Source organism: Myzus persicae, unplaced genomic scaffold (assembly GCF_001856785.1).
Source record: "Myzus persicae strain clone G006 unplaced genomic scaffold, MPER_G0061.0, whole genome shotgun sequence".
Taxonomy (NCBI): Eukaryota; Metazoa; Arthropoda; class Insecta; order Hemiptera; family Aphididae; genus Myzus; species Myzus persicae.
Genome location: NW_019104182.1, coordinates 73,128 through 89,614, shown reverse-complemented (window position 1 = coordinate 89,614; position 16,487 = coordinate 73,128). Strand labels below are relative to the sequence as shown.

The 16,487-nt window shown below is 28.0% G+C and overlaps 2 protein-coding genes across 3 annotated transcripts; one reads left to right on the top strand and one right to left on the bottom strand.

Moving 5' to 3' along the window:
- The first annotated feature begins 1,130 nt into the window (after nt 1-1,130).
- Nucleotides 1,131-4,646, top strand: LOC111039701. 2 transcript variants are annotated; one of them, XM_022323296.1, is made up of 2 exons: nt 1,131-1,305; nt 4,188-4,646. In XM_022323296.1, exon 2 carries the CDS (start codon nt 4,193-4,195, stop codon nt 4,451-4,453), a length of 261 nt encoding a protein of 86 aa, XP_022178988.1. In that variant the 5' UTR covers nt 1,131-1,305; nt 4,188-4,192; the 3' UTR covers nt 4,454-4,646. The 2 variants fall into 2 exon arrangements, with proteins under 2 accessions (XP_022178988.1, XP_022178987.1); XM_022323295.1 differs by lacking the exon at nt 1,131-1,305 and adding an exon at nt 1,699-1,984.
- Nucleotides 4,647-6,429: 1,783 nt separating this feature from the next.
- On the bottom strand, nt 6,430-15,804 carry LOC111039699 (arf-GAP with Rho-GAP domain, ANK repeat and PH domain-containing protein 2). Its single transcript, XM_022323294.1, has 12 exons — nt 15,599-15,804; nt 10,378-11,823; nt 10,120-10,303; nt 9,906-10,023; nt 9,599-9,820; nt 9,130-9,533; nt 8,823-9,065; nt 8,505-8,750; nt 8,290-8,409; nt 8,143-8,225; nt 7,440-7,481; nt 6,430-7,371 (listed from the first exon to the last, which is right to left on the bottom strand). Exons 2-12 carry the CDS (start codon nt 11,814-11,816, stop codon nt 7,233-7,235), a joined length of 3,240 nt encoding a protein of 1,079 aa, XP_022178986.1. The 5' UTR covers nt 11,817-11,823; nt 15,599-15,804; the 3' UTR covers nt 6,430-7,232.
- Nucleotides 15,805-16,487: the final 683 nt, after the last annotated feature.

Here is a 16,487-nt window from a genome sequence, read left to right as displayed (position 1 = left end):
TAAAACATATAATAGGTATATTATGTTAAGCCAAATTGGTTTTTTGAAAAAATTATGTTTGTCCAAGATTTATTATATCCAATTCTTTAAACACTTCAAATAATTTAGATATTATCAGGGCATTTATATTTTTCAAAATTGTAAATTTGTATAACTTGTTTCTTAAAACTAGGGTCCATAGGTTAGGTTCATACGTTATTTATGAGAGATTTCTAGCTAATCTAATAATATTATTAAATACTTGCGTCTCTATGTTAATTATACTTTTGTTTAAGAATAGTATTAAGTAACATTTTGAATTGCAATGAAGATTACAGATGACTAATTGATTTATATATTGTCAAATATCAATAGATACTGATTATATGGATTTAATATATTACCTTGTTTGGCATTTCATATAATGGTTAGGTAATTTAAACAATTTTATAGATTGCCGGCTGTATTTGGTGTTATATAGAATTCCTAGACATAATATAAAATATTAATATTATACACATTGCCGCTAACATATACATAAATACATTATAAGATTTTTCTATTATTTAGTCATTTTTAGATTATTTATACTATCTGTTCTAATCCATAGTATAAACTATTGAGTTAGGAAATTTAGTACACTTGTACACTATCTCTATGCCTATACCTATTATATAACTGAAATTAGAATTTAGATTAGATTTTAATAAGAACAATATTTTTCGCATTTTGTATCAAACATTCTGTGAGTTATTACTTTTTTAAATGATAACGTACAGTCTTAATTTTGTATTTGTAATATATATTTTGTAATATTTTTCTAAGTTTTTCAATACATAAATTTAGTAGTATATAGTAGTTTATAAGTTATAAGTAGGTAGGTATTTAAAGTTTTGATAACTCCGGTGTTGTACGTGACCTAACCGTAAAATGTCCACTACCCACTATTCCGCTGATAGAGACGTGCCTGAGTATACCAACTACTAACTCAAATAGTCTGAAAAACAGATAGAGCTGATAGGTATATATCTAATATCTATGCGTATAGGGTACCTTAGTATAGTCATAGAACACTAGGTGGAACACTATAGTGTTCTATGGTATAGTGGCGTATTTGGAATAATATTTCGGGGGGGGGGGGGGAATACAAAAATCAATCACGGTGACCCCATAAAGAACTTCAAACAGTTTATTATTTTTTTTATTAAGTTAGGGATTTTAGACACTGCTTCAAACTAGTTCAGCTAAAATCCAAAACTTATGTTGTACATTTTCAGGTCAATTACCTACTTGGAAATATGCTAAGCATCGCCTGAGTGCATTCCATTAAGTATATCGTGCCTTTTTAGTTTTTTATAACCCAAGTACGTCCACGGTAAATAATAATATATTAATATCATTAATAATTTTGGTATATCCCAATAATTTTTTTGATTAATTAGATCAATTAAATACTTATAGCTCAATTATTGTAATTAACCAAATATCATTGTTAGATATTGTGTCATTGTGACCTTCGAGCTACTCGTTATTCATTAAGTGACTAATTACTATATTATTGACTTATCTATTTATCTATGTCTAGACTATACCTACTGGCTACTAGAAAATTCAACACTCGAAAGATAGACGAAAACATCGAAAACTGGTATCGGTTCGCTCAAGTTTTTATGACGACCAATTGTGACCAATAGCAAAACACTGCGATATCCCGAAGTCTGAACCGACTCCCCAAATACCAACCACCATTTATCTTCGGGCTTTCGTAGTTTCACCATTCCTCCGTTATCTGTGTAGTACTTTAGTATTTAAGACAAATGTTATTGTTGTTTTTTCATACGTGACTGTGAGGTCGCCATAAATTCATGACGAGGTTAATTCTTCAATAGGCATTTAGGCTGAATATTTCTTTGGATTACAGTGATTTTGTCTTTATTATAAAGTTACAATTTGCTTTATTCCAAATCATTTCTGCGTACAACCATCTGATTTCAATTTACAACTGGTGAGAATTTTTTTAATTTGAATTAATACCGTAATCTTACCTAACCTAACCTAACCTAACCTATTTAATTTAAAAACATAATAATAATTATCCTCTGCCTCCCTCAGATGCCCTTCAAGTACGAAAATTCCATGGTCTGATTTTATCCCCATCCTAAGGTCCAGCACATCCAACCTTTGGCTTAGGCACTGGAGTTCACTCCCTCCTCACTTCGCCACCTGGTACAGAAATATATCTCCTACCATACCTACAACACCATGGTTTCACAACCTCAACATTTCTCGAAAATACATAACATCGTTCTCCCGCCTCCGGTTTGGACATACACGACTTCCTTCTTATTCCTTTAAACTGTCACTGAACGATTCCTCTCTCTGCACATTACACTATGACTCTATGGTCTGTGATATTAACCATCTTCTCTACATCTGCCCCAGCTTATCAACACATCGTGACCACCTACTATCTATCTTGAACACCTCCAACATCCCTTTCGATACTATAAATTTATTTTCTAATAAACAAAAAAACATCATACTAAATATATTATCTTTCTTTAACCACTCAGGCTTTTTAATCTAAGTTCATATTGTACTGTTCTAATGTTTTTGTAACAATAATTGTATTTTAATTGTAATTGTTGAAACTAATTGTATTAACAAAGTTTAAATAAATAAAAAAAAAAAAATATTAATTAGAGCTTGAACTAAACTTTCAACGAAACCATCGTTTCAGTCTCATGGAAACCATAAGATTAAATACTGTATTCAGTATTCACGAATTCATTAATATTGCTTCCAAGTGCTCAAGTAGTCAAGTACAATCTAAGACAAACATTTGATCTGAACTTATTTTTAATGTTTGAATGCGTCTGGAATAAGGTATCACCTAAGTGCGTCCCAAGTATAAATACTTACCTCAAGTACGTCCCAGCTCCCGGTTCATTTAGAGTAACTCGGGGTGAATTACGAGGAAGCGAACAAGCTTACATAGGTACCAAACGTATTTGATTATTCATTTTTATTTAACTATTTTGGCTAATACACCCATTTTTAAAATGTTTCTGGGCGAGTGTACTAGTATTTTATATAATTTTTGAAATTGAATATTTATATTTTTATATTATTATTTTTTTTTTTTGATTGATTGATTGATTTTTCAATGCCATGATTTTCACATAACCTAATCTTGCAATTCGTTATATTCTGTACTTTTTTTTTATATTTCCTTTGAAGAATTATGTATGTTTTTCTTCGACTGGTATACATTTAATAAATATTATATGTACCTACCATTATAGACTTTATAGTGTATCAACCGCGATAACATTACTGACTTAAATTTCCAAGTTTACGTTACCTACTCTGAAAATTGAAGTGTCCATGTAATATTTAATATTTATTACTTTATTAGGTATAGTTATTTTTATTGTTAATGTCTAATGAGTAATGGGTACTTAGTGGTACACTGGCACCGATCTCCTAATAATTTGTTAATGACATATCATAGATAATAGTAGATTTATATGAGGGGGGCACCGTAGAGTACTAAAGGGATCCCGCCGTGGATCCAGAATTTACGATAAAATAATGTAAAAATAAATTATTAAACATTGCATTATGTAGGTTCTTTGATTTTCCTCTGATTGCTGTCAAATTAAAAATTGGGGATACGGGTGTCCCCCAGTCCCCCTGATGTACAATGTTATAGTGTATTTTAAACACTTCGGCGCCACTGGTATACATTAATACTTATTAGTCATGCAATTCGTCGCCTACAAGCTGAAGGAAATATGCATGAAATTATGCTGCTCTCATTAGGAAACTTAAAGTGTTGCTTTTGGAAAAATGTTAACAAACTTTGATCGGGATATAATTTTTTATTTCTCTTCACAATCTCTTCTTACCAATTAGCTATGAAAACAATAATAATAAATTACCAATGTCATTAAAAAAGTCTCCTGAGGAAAAAACAAGTACCTATTACTAAAAATAAAATTGTCATCAGCGTGCGGAGTACATTGTGGTCGACCCACGGTGGGTGCTCGACGGTGTAAGTACTGTTTTGAAATTATTTTCACGAGTGCCAAATTTGCCGCTTCAATCTTCTGCTTGTTTGGAAACCTGATGAGTTACGATAGCACTGCAATTTACAATGGCGTATTTACTTAGGTACATCATATTATTTTGCTTGTTTTTTTCAGTCATCATGGTCGCACAAAAAATGTGGTCTTTGATATTGGTGGCGATCTTGTTATCCTCCTCTGCCAATGCTGGGCCGATCGCGGCGGGCGTTTGCTACGCTGGATGTGCTGCCGTCACGGTTGCATGTTTTTCGGCCGCTGGTTTTACGTTTGGCACGGTTCCCGGAGCCGTGATTGCGGCTACTCCGGTTTTAGCTGCGTGCAATGCAGCGTTTGGAGTCTGTGAAGCTAGTTGTGTGGCGGCATTATTCGTGCCCGTGCCTTAGCCGAGGCTATTTTCTTTATAAAAGCTCTTATTGTAATGATAGTGCTTTGAAAAAAAAAAAATATAATACATTTTTTTCTATACATAAACATTTTGCATTAGAGTGCTAGAAAAACCATGTAATCATCAAGTATAAAAATTAACTTAAATAAATAACCAGTGTTATAAATATACTGCTTTGATTTTCTTCATTATTATTGTGTATTGTTTTCTTTTTAAGCTATTAGATACCCTATACTCATAATATACTTTGATATCATTCCCACTAGGTACCTACATAGTTTTGAACATATTTAAATGATTAAATTGTTATTGGTGGCAGTTTAAGATAATTATTTTTTTTTTTTTTGGTATATAAAATTTAATATTTTATTTGAGCAGGATATATTTTTTAAACAATGTTAATTTATTACTGTAAATTGTTGAAAGTATAGGTTATTTCTAATACTGACACTGTTTTAAAAGTTTAAATACAACTACTGTACATGGAGTTAAATTGCAGAAGTAGATCTCTAATATTGATAGATACTTAAACTCAATGGTATACACTATATATCTAATACTGGATTTTAATATAATTATATATTTTTTAATTTGTATTAAGTTCAACTCTGAATACTGTGTATTTAAATACTGTTGCAGCAATATTTTACCAGCATTATATACAGCATTTCCTTGTTTTTGTTTGCTCAAACTTAAATACAAATTAATCAGACTTTTAATCATCTACACATGTTATTTTTCATTTTTTCAACAGTTCAATAGTTCAATATCCTTATGTTTTTTATTTTATTTATATGTTGAACTAGGTAATTTCTATCTAAGACTAAAAACAAGAATATTCATTTTTTTTTTTAACATGACAGTTATTCATTTTAAGGAAATAGTTTAGGTATTCAGCTTTATTAAAATTAAAAATAATCTTAATACTTTTAAGAGTGAAATACTTTTAGGAGGTAGGTAATTAAGTAGGTATTGGTACTGCCCTCTAATACCAAAGGAGAATTTTGATGAGAAATAGGACATAGGAATCTTTTGTCTTGTCCTTATTTTTTTGATTATGTACAATATTGAATAAGTTATATTTTTAATGATAGTAAAATATATCAGTCGCAGTCATGTTCCATCATAAATTATGATATCTGTTAACAGCTACTATAATTGGTAGCCACTATTAGATATACAAATTGACAGTCAGCTTTTAAACTTAAATAGTCTATATCAGCGGTTCTCAAACTTTTTTTTTTTCGCGTACCACTCATGTGTATTATTAATCTGTCGCATACCACTTATGTCTACTTCCATGTGACCATGTTCAAACACAATTTAAAATATTCATTTATTTACTCTCCATGCGATCACTTTGTGGCCTTTTGTATACCGACATGTAGTCTTTCGTGTACTACTAGTGGTACCATAGTTTGAGAACATCTAGTCTATATGACTATACCTCAATGGCTAAATAATTGGTGATTATTAAGACAATTAATTCTGGAAATTCTATTTTTGTCTGATAAGGAAGAGGGAAGAAGAGGGTAATAATCTTTTAAAAATCCTCACAACTCTTCAGTACCGTCTGTAATAAACAATATTTAGCTAGAACAATAAACAAACAAAATCAAATAAATAATTTTCAAACCAAAAATAGATAATAAATGGGGGAAAAAAACACGGTTGATATAAAAAAAATATCAATAATTGTATATTACCTTAAGGGGTCATAATTCTTATTCACATTTCTAAAAATGTTTCAGAAAAGTTAAAAAAAACATAAAATATTGTATTAATTAAAATTAAAATAATCTGTAATAATCTATAATAATAATTGAGAAAAATACTCTCAAAATAAATAAATTTTATACTTTAATTAATCACATAAATAGCACCAGAATATTTTACATACATAAATAGCAAATTATAAACAATTTCAAATAAACCGTTTGTTAAATATTTTCAATTACAAAAAACACAGTATAATATTAATTATAATGATTTATTCAATCTTAATATTAAAATTATAAAATAAATTGTCTAATTACAGTGATATCACAGTATAACAAACACTTATTCATTACTAAGAAAATAAAAAAATATCTGCTGTGGGGAGGGTAAAATGGAATAAAATATTATAAAGTAATATTTTTTTTTTGGGTATTTCTAAATGTGCATTATGGAGATTTTCTTTATTGGTATGCACTTTGATTATTAAACTCCACTGTATTATATAAACAAATATAAATTAATGTTTGTTGTTTAATTTAACAATACTACAAAAATCAAATTGAATAATTCATATTAACATCATGATGAATATAAATAAATAGAATTCGACTAGTATGAATTCCAAGAATGGCAAGATTAATATTCTATTAATTTAAACAACAATTCAGACTTTAGGGATTACAAACATTATTGTAAATTTTAATGAGATCATCGATTATCAACTAAATTGTGAATAATTGATTTATAAACCATTATTTAAATATTGTGATTGATTTGCATCATGATGTATAACACATATTATATATATGTGTATTATACGAAAATAATATTTGAAATAATAGTACACAGTACACACAATTCAACTTAATAATTTGTTTACATTAATGAGAAACTATGTTATTGAAAAATGTTTGTAAACATTGATATAAAATTGTTTTAAATAGGTAATACAAAATGTTGTAATATCACATCAACATTACAGTGTAAGTACAACATAACTGATTAAGTATAATTGTGTATATAATATATAATATATAAAATACCTTGTTAAAATTATTTTAATAATCTAATAAATTAATGGTCACTGGAGGTGCTATATGATCAACTCCATATTCAGATAACAACAATGCTGCCATCCATCGTAAATGATCTTCTTTAGTAGTACCAGCAATTGACCAACCAAAATTATCTTTTAATCTAAACAAAATTTATGAAGTACCAAGTTTAATATACAATATTTCATAAAATAAATTGTTTTAACTTACTCTTTAGGTAAGTCATTCTTTAAGATAAATGTTATACACCATCTACACAAAAAAAAAGAGATAAAGTATTAAAAATGATAAATTAATATAGGATAAGTTATCATTACAATATTGAAAATAATAATATATTGTTAACGTTCAAACAATAGTAATAATGAAACTGAGAAAAATACTTGAAATAAGTTGAATAAATAAAAAATGATAAATTTAATGGATTAATCATGGGTAAATAAATCATGTCTAAGATGCCATTAGCTATTGATCAGCTTTTCTCTATTGATTTCATTTTGACATTAATATGTATTATTTTTTGTTATCATTTGTTTAATGACATAAGACATATTAATGATTTTATGTTTTTTCCAAAAGGGAGAAATTTTACATAAACAAATTCTAATTTTTGAGTGTTAAATGTATATTTATTTCTTTCTCACATTTTTTGTGATAGTTTATACAACCTGGCATAAAAAACTGGTGCATATGCTTCTGCCATAGGCGTATAATGGGAGTGAGGGGCTAAAGGGACTATAGACCTCACCCCAAAAAAAATTGTTAACCCCCTTCTGAATTCGCAAGAAGTTCTGGCAGCGTTGTCGATACCACAAGGAAAAAAGGCTATAGCCCCCCCCCCCCCATATAAATTCATCAGGCTATGCGTTAGGCTACTGTTCTATATAAAATTAATAAACAAAGTAATATTTACCTAGCATGTGGGTTTCTTTTAGGTTCAAACCCAATATACCAAATTAAATCCTTAACAAACCATTCATATAATGATGTTGATCCCTAAAACAAAAAAAATATTAATAAAGCAGAGTACTTAGAACACAAAGTTACACAAAATAATTACAGATTTATCTTTATAACATATCAATTTTCCATCACTTATTTCAAATAAATAAGACTTGAATGATTTACTCTTTTGTTCTGCGAATTTCAATTCTGCGCATAAAGTTAAATGTTCTTTAGCCTATAAGACACAATGATTATTAATAATTAATAATTTTCGTTTAACATTCACTGCCTATAAGGGCTAAAGCTAAATATATTATACATATTACTTACAAATGGTAAAATTTCAATAAGTAAAGAATTTGGTTGGAGACAAACAATATAATTGTCTTTTCTATACTTTACATCCCAATAAGCCCATAATAGTACTATGTCTAATAACAACTCTGAATGATGAATTGGACGAATCATTGTTCCGTTGCAAACGACCTCCTGTAAACCAAGTAAATATCCACCACGTGCTCCCATTTTATTTGCAAGTTCGTCACAAATCATTAATGCGGTTTTACTCGGACTTAACTAAAAAAAAATTGTACACACATTTTATAACTAATATAATATGTTCATCAATATTACAAATTACAAACTTACGCTGACATTGACACAATTTTCACTATCTTTAGAACCAAGGTATATCCAAATTTTTAAATCTCCAGAGGGCTTTGATGGCTGAAGGGCATTACCATTTGATAAATTATATTGTATTAATGCTTCTAAAATTCTATCTTCTCGCTTTATTTCATCTTCTTCAACATAAAACAATTTAGGATATAAGAGTATAAGATCATTCACAGCTTCAGACTCTATTTTTGACCAGTTTAGTGAATCATTGTCCTGAAATAAATATCACAAAAATGAAATTAAGTATAAACTGTATAATTGTATTGTTTAAACATACTTCTATGTGCATTAAGGTTGGACCCCAAATTGATGCTAAATTTTGCACAGTCATTAAGTTTTTTTCATTTTGAAGTTGGATGTAGTACAAATGACTCAAGAGTTTACGCACAGTCACATAATTAATAGCTGGTAGTCGCTCTAACAAACTTCTGTAGAGTATTACTTTTTCATCTTCAGGACAATTACATTTTACAGCATTACAAAGATGTGTATGGAGTTCAGTTGTAAGCAAAGGTTCTGGCAAATCTCTAAAAAATCGTTTTAATACACTTGCCACATCGTATACTGAATAATCTTGTTGGCTGAATTGTACAGCCCAAGCATCTTTTCTAAATGCAGATAAAAGTTTAGTAGTATTAGAACAAGAGCCACTACGTCTATAGACACCTTCTGTCAAACACCCTGTTAAAAAAATGATTTTATTTTAAAATTCCCAAATAGTTTATATATGCATTACGATTACATACCATGGGCATAAATGAATTTTAAACATTTTTCGACAATAACTGGAACTTGATCCTTACTCAATTGCTGATCTTTTAAATGTGGACTAGTGTTCACAGTTTCAGCTTTTACTATATGTTGCCAATTCAAAATCTCTGATTCTTCATCAAATTTCAAATAAATTGATTTTGTAATGTAATCTATAACTAGTATACTTATTCCTAACTCTTCGTCTTCTTGAGTCACTGAAATTTTTTTTATAATTGTTAGTTAAGTTAAACATTATCTCAGTTGTATACAAATAAACAATATATTATAGTATATACTGACCTACGTTTCTGACTTTTCTTAAATCAACCAATTCTGGTCCACAAGTCTGTTTAGCATATGTTAATACTCTATTATGTAACAATAACCAGGCTTGTTTCCACTCACCATTTATGCCTTCCTAAAAAATATTTTATATTGAAAATTAAACTAACACAACTTAAAGATTTATTAAGATAAAAGTAATTAAATTATGTTAACCAAATTTAATAGTTACCTTTAAAGTAGCATAACCGGCTCTACTAAATTCAGAAGATGTTTTGAGTGGAAATAAACCAGTCACTGATCCTAAGAATTTTTGCATCCATACAAGACGTTCTGTTGTACATAAAGCTCCAAACAAAATTGATTGAGGTCGTGACATGAATTTTACTTTGAAACAAAATATATCTTCTCCTTCACTGCAATAGAAAAATATTTTAAAAATTTAATATTTTGAAAATAAAACAAATCAAAAGATAAAAAATAAATTCACCTCTGTTTGGGTTCACTGACAGTTTGAATACTTAATAATGATGCTAAAGAGATTGAATTTCCTGTTTGATTTTTATTCGTTGAGTATTTAAGTTGGCCACCCACAATTTGACACCATTTTTTTTCAAAGTCTTTATTTTTTTCATCAATACTAACAAATAAAATACCATTGTGAAAGATATTGGAATTTTCCACTTCTACAATATCTTCTTTTTCATTTCTTTCCTCTGGTTTGAGTATTGATTTCATTTTTCTAACTGAGCCTGTTGATCCATCAGCTACTTTTTTCAAAGTACGTTTCATACTTAACCAACTTGTTAAAGAATTTTTTCTTGGTTTTTCTTCAAAAACAGGATCAACTTGAATTTCGTCTTTGTACTCTATGTTATTTGTACTATCGGTTTGTAACATAATTGAATTATGAGATTGTTCGATTGAATCTAGGCGATCTGGAGGTTCAGGAATAGTATACAAATCTTCATCTAAATTGTCAAGGTTAAAGTTCACAACACTTCTAGATTCAACAGTACTATAATGTGATGAATATAATATTTCATCGATTTCTTGTAGTAGTGAGCAATCTTCTCCTTCTATTTGTTTATCCAATAAATTACCAAATGAATTATGTAAAGGGTCGAATTGTAATACAACAGATTTTGTATCATTAGTCGTTTCTTCATTGGTAATCAAATGGTTTTGATTCAAATTTTCATCATTATCTGATTTACTATGTTTAGTTTCATTATTAATATTACTTGTATCACTTGAGCTAAAACTTTTCTCACTTGTTGGATTCCAGTTTTCATATGCTTGTGATTTTGTCTGTCCAATTAAGATAAGTTCATATATGTTTTCTGTTGAATATGATCCACATTGGCTACTAGAATTGCTTGATCTTGGTACCTTATCATATAATACATCTTGTGGTAAAGGAGGTGGTGGGAAATTTGGAGGCTGTGAACTACAAAAGTCTGATTCGGTATAATAATTACTGAACGATCGGTCAGAGTTGCTATCCGATGGAATTGGAGAATCAAAACTCAACGTAGAAAAAATATCATTATCGATTGGAGATTCATTGATGTCTGGTTTAAAATCTTCAGATGTTTGACTAATTGTATGTCGCCGTGCAGGTTTAGGTAAGAGGCTGCGAAAAGATTTTTCAATGCAAATACTCATACTTCTAGTATTTTCGATGACAGATTTTTTTCGCTCTAGACTATTTTCAGATGCCATTTTCATTTCTGGTTTAATATTTGTTTTTAACAAAACATTTATGTCTTTAAAGTTTGAAGAAGTTGAACTTGAGCCATCTTTCAAATCACTATCATAAACATTAACATTCTTGCGTGGTAATGGTACTGGTGGCTTTTTTTTTGTGCATTCACTAGTGACTTTATTCCTAGGAGGTGGCAATGGACGGTAGTTAGTATTCTCCATTACTCATCTAAAAGTTAAAAACAGTTATTAAAATCACGTGTAAAACAAATTTAAAGAATATTTATGATTATTAATATATTTAACTGCTATTATGATGGAATGTTAAGATAAAATTGCAAAAGAAAATTATATTAAAATAACAATAATACTTAATACATTCTTTAGCTAGATAAACATTATAAAATGTAGGTGCAATTATAAAATGAAGATTTAAACAAAAATAACTATGAACTATTATTTGTAATAATTATTTCTAATTAAATAGGTATGTCGATAATTGTTCTAGGAATTAAAAATCATTAGAATAACATAATATTAAAAACAAAAACAAAATTAAAATATAATAAGGGAAGACAAAAGCAATTCAACCACATAAAATCGAAGGAAAATAGGCATTAAATTATGTAGATAACAATAGAAAACATTTCTATAGATTTGTATCATAAAGAAAGTTAATCAGTATCAGATTATATGGTTTCAGTTAAGCTTATATTGTATAATAGGCATATTAGTAAGAAAAGGATAATTATCTGATAAATAATTATACAATTATTATAGTTACATAATATTTATTATTTAACATAGGTGCACCTTATGCTTTAATATCATTTTAAATACTATTAAAAACCCTTGTACCATTTATTATACTATTATTTTGTTCAGGGAAAGTAATAAGTATTAACATTAAATGCATTTTAACTACCTAAGTAGATCATATTAATTCATTTTATTATGAAATGTGTTTAGTAAAATTTACATATTTCTTTTTAACAGAAATTATGTGTTTCTAAGAATAATAAATCATTAATAAATTTAGGTTCCACGACATTTGATCCGGTAAATAATATCTGGCGACAAATGATCCGCGTCATTAGATCCTGTGCAAAAATATCCTGTAGTCAAATTAACCGGGTAAAAAATATCCGGTATTTTATAAATAATATAAAATCAAAATTATTGACATTCAAAAAAAAAATATATAATTTAAATATAAATAGGTATAATAATTGTAGGATAAATATGTATAATTGTTTCTATGATAAATAAATAATGTAAAATCAAAATTATTGACAGTCAAAATATAAAATATAATTTAAATATAAATGTAGGTATAATAATTGTAGGATAAATATGTATAATTGTTTCTATGATAAATAAGTGTCAAATAAGTAATAAATAAGTAAATGTCCATTTAATAATAAAAGTTTTTTGCCTTTTTGACTTATAACAAATTCGAGTGGCATATTTAATTTTATTAAAAGTAATGTCGAAAAACCTTACAGGTGTTAATGTGTTGTGTTGTAGTGTGTTGAATTTATACAACACGAAAACCAGAAAACTGATTATCGCCGGTTATTGTTGTCACGGGATATTTTTGATGCCGGTTATTTTGCCGCCAGGTTATTATTTACCGGATCATTTGTCGCGGGATATTATTTATCGGATCAAATGACGTGTCACGATAAATTTAACTGATCATGTAGGCAAATAAGTGGTAAATGGTAACTTGTTTAATAAATACATTACCTATCAATACATTGGTATGTAGTCACTAATTATCATTGCATAAACCTTACATCTACGGCTTAACTTTTTGAAAAAAAAAATATATTTTTCAAAAAGTGGTACGAGAGAATTTTCAAACTGTGCAGAAACGCCAAGATAAAAAGGTTGAGAACCGCTGCACTAATCAACTGTGACCGATACCTATTTAGGATGGGGTTAGTGTGGAGTGTTATATCAACAAAAATGACTCCTTAGGAATAACTGTTTTTTTTTATTGAAAAGAAAAAGACTTTTTACAGCCCACATTGAATTTTGATTTTATTTTAAACATACAAAATTGTGGAAAAAGTTTAAAATTGACTTTTTTATAGGCCAATGAGATTAAATTTATTGAACAACAAAGTTCAGTGTACATTGTAGAATATTTCCCTCTATTAATAAAAAAAAAAATTATCAAATTTGGTTGATTCCACAGAACATGTACATTATTCTTGTAAAATTACATTAGTACTAGTCACCTTAAAAAAAAACTCACTGTACTAATTATTGGACAACTTTTTATTTTTAATAAAAGTAGATATCATTAATATCTTGATTTTTGTCTAAAATTAGTTGTAAAATAATTATAAGCAAGAAAATTAAGGTTAAAAATTTGGTGAATATTATTAATAATAAAACAAGTAATATAGTACTACGTAGTATATAGTTACTATATATAGTAATATAGTAATAAGTGTATTACTTAGATACCGGTATCACAAACATACAAACTGTACCAAGCAAATTTTATTGTATCAAACTAGTATGTTAAATATCTATAGAAATTAATCTAAAAAGTATGCATATGCACACACAGTAACATGTGTAAAATGTACTTGTACTAAAGTATTTAGAACTCAAGGCCATTCAAGAATATACACCTGGAATATATTTAGATGGGTAAATAATTGTTCTATTCTAAACATTAATTTATAATATGTAAAACTTTAATAACTTAAAAATAATTTATTTTATTTAATGCAGTTAAAAGAATGATTTTTCAAAAGAACTTGTTAACCTAATGATTGATTTGGTATATTATAGTAGTGATCATATTAAAGAACTGCAATTATTATCTACACACCATAGGCACCTGGTAGAATTGTGCAGCAATATTGCAATAATTATATGTTATACCTTTATTATCTACCTATACAATGATCATACTTATTACATCACCATTCTTCTATTAAAATGAAAACACTTAAATTAAGTTTAAAGGTATAACAACAATTCACTTAAAATGTATACAATTCAAAAAATATTGGTAGGTTCACAAATACATTTAATTGATTTTTTTATTAAGTAAATAGGTACATAATCAAAGAAGAAGAAATTAAAACATTTTGAAAATATTAAGATGAAAAAGACTACTTATCATGCAAATGTGTTAAAATTACAATTAATTAAATTATTAACTTAATACATTAAATCATTTAAAAATGATCTCATAGAACTGTTAATACCTACTATATAGCGCAACAAATTTCATTTGTTAACATTTTTCAAATCTAGAAAAAATGATTTAGTGTCATCTGTGATTAAACATGTTTCATGTTCTGGCTAAAAAGGCTAATTTAACATATTTTGTTAAACTATGTATGGACTTTATGTACTATGTGTACTTACTATGTACGATTGCTTATTTGATATTTCATAGTTAGGTTTATAAATTCCTATTATTCTATAGTGGTTACTAGATATACTACGCCCAAATAAGCATGAGTACTTAGTACCTACTATACTAAGTACTTCTAAACAAGACATGACATTAAAAAATTATTTTATTCTAATAACTTAATTTGTTACTAAATATAGAGACTGTATGAAATGCAAAATACTATAACGTCATTGAAAGATAATTTTCATTGATGTTCTTCCTTAAACCCTATATCAATAAATACAAAGAGATTACATCATGTTTTGTTTTTAAAATATAATCGTAACTAATTCACATTACAATAATATTATTATTGCTATTTTATCCATTGATAGGAGTTGTAAAATGCTAGTATAATTTAATCAATGATTATAATTTATAATATACTATTACATATTTAGTTCTGTACTACTGTCACAGAGGCGTTATTGTACCCAACTGATTTAATTTGCACACTTATTTGGATTACATTGGTCGACTTAAATTATCTAATACAAATTTTGATAAAATATAAATCATGTCGCTAAATAAGCGTGTAAAAATAATTTAAATGTGAGTAGCAATAATTATTATTTACCTCGATTATCCTTTGTATTTTTCTGCCGATAACAAGGATTGACAAATAACTGCGAAATTACAGACAGACTGAAGAGAGAAAATTATTATGTATCCAACACTACTGTAGCTACACTAGAAAAAAAAACATTTCAGAATAATGAATAGTGAATATTGTGAAATGCGCGTTTGTGTTATCATTGCAGCAGTGGAACACGAACAGTGCGTACTATATACCACGGCGACGGGTACCTGTTGATTTCATTGAATAGTGATTAGGACATTAGGTAAACATTATTGTTGTGGTTCCACACGTCTTCCACCATATTATTATTTTCTGTGCATGTATTGATGTATCACGTCATATTTTCATACACATGTTATTATAGTTAGTGAGATCTACTTACCACTGTCGCCGTACTTCTTATCACAATTAAATAAATATGTACCCTAGATCATTATATATCCCATATGCATACACATATACAAATACATAAGTATCTATGATGTATAATATGATCATTATGATCTATAAGTAAGTACTAAGTAATGGCTAATACCTATATATATTTTATTTAAGAGGTCGCAACAACCACATGTGTCTCCGTCTTACGAGCTCATAACATTAAATGGTTTGTACATTTTAAAATACTCATGACTTGCTTTAAAATTAAAATATAAAAAAAAACCTATGAGATTGACTACATAATATTCTTAATTCTAATTTCTAAATTTTAAAATATATTAATTCATTCTATTATAAATTTATAAATATAACATGGCAGTATAAAACCTATTACAGTCTACACTCAACGAGCTACAGCCCTATAGTAATATTGCTATACTGGCTAGTGGCTACATACTTACCAGTACAACACTCAGGCAATCAGGCCCTAAACTGAATGTTCTTG

What these genes read in the sequence shown, in the direction of transcription:
- LOC111039701 (XM_022323296.1), top strand. Translation starts at nt 4,193, where the DNA reads ATGGTCGCACAAAAAATGTGGTCTTTGATATTGGTGGCGATCTTGTTA.
- LOC111039699 (XM_022323294.1), bottom strand. Translation starts at nt 11,816, where the DNA reads ATGGAGAATACTAACTACCGTCCATTGCCACCTCCTAGGAATAAAGTC. An exon ending in CAACCTTAATGCACATAGAA is followed by an intron (nt 9,066 to 9,129) that starts GTATGTTTAAAC and finishes TATTTATTTCAG; the next exon opens with GACAATGATTCACTAAACTG. An exon ending in TTATTGAAATTTTACCATTT is followed by an intron (nt 8,410 to 8,504) that starts GTAAGTAATATG and finishes TGTGTCTTATAG; the next exon opens with GCTAAAGAACATTTAACTTT.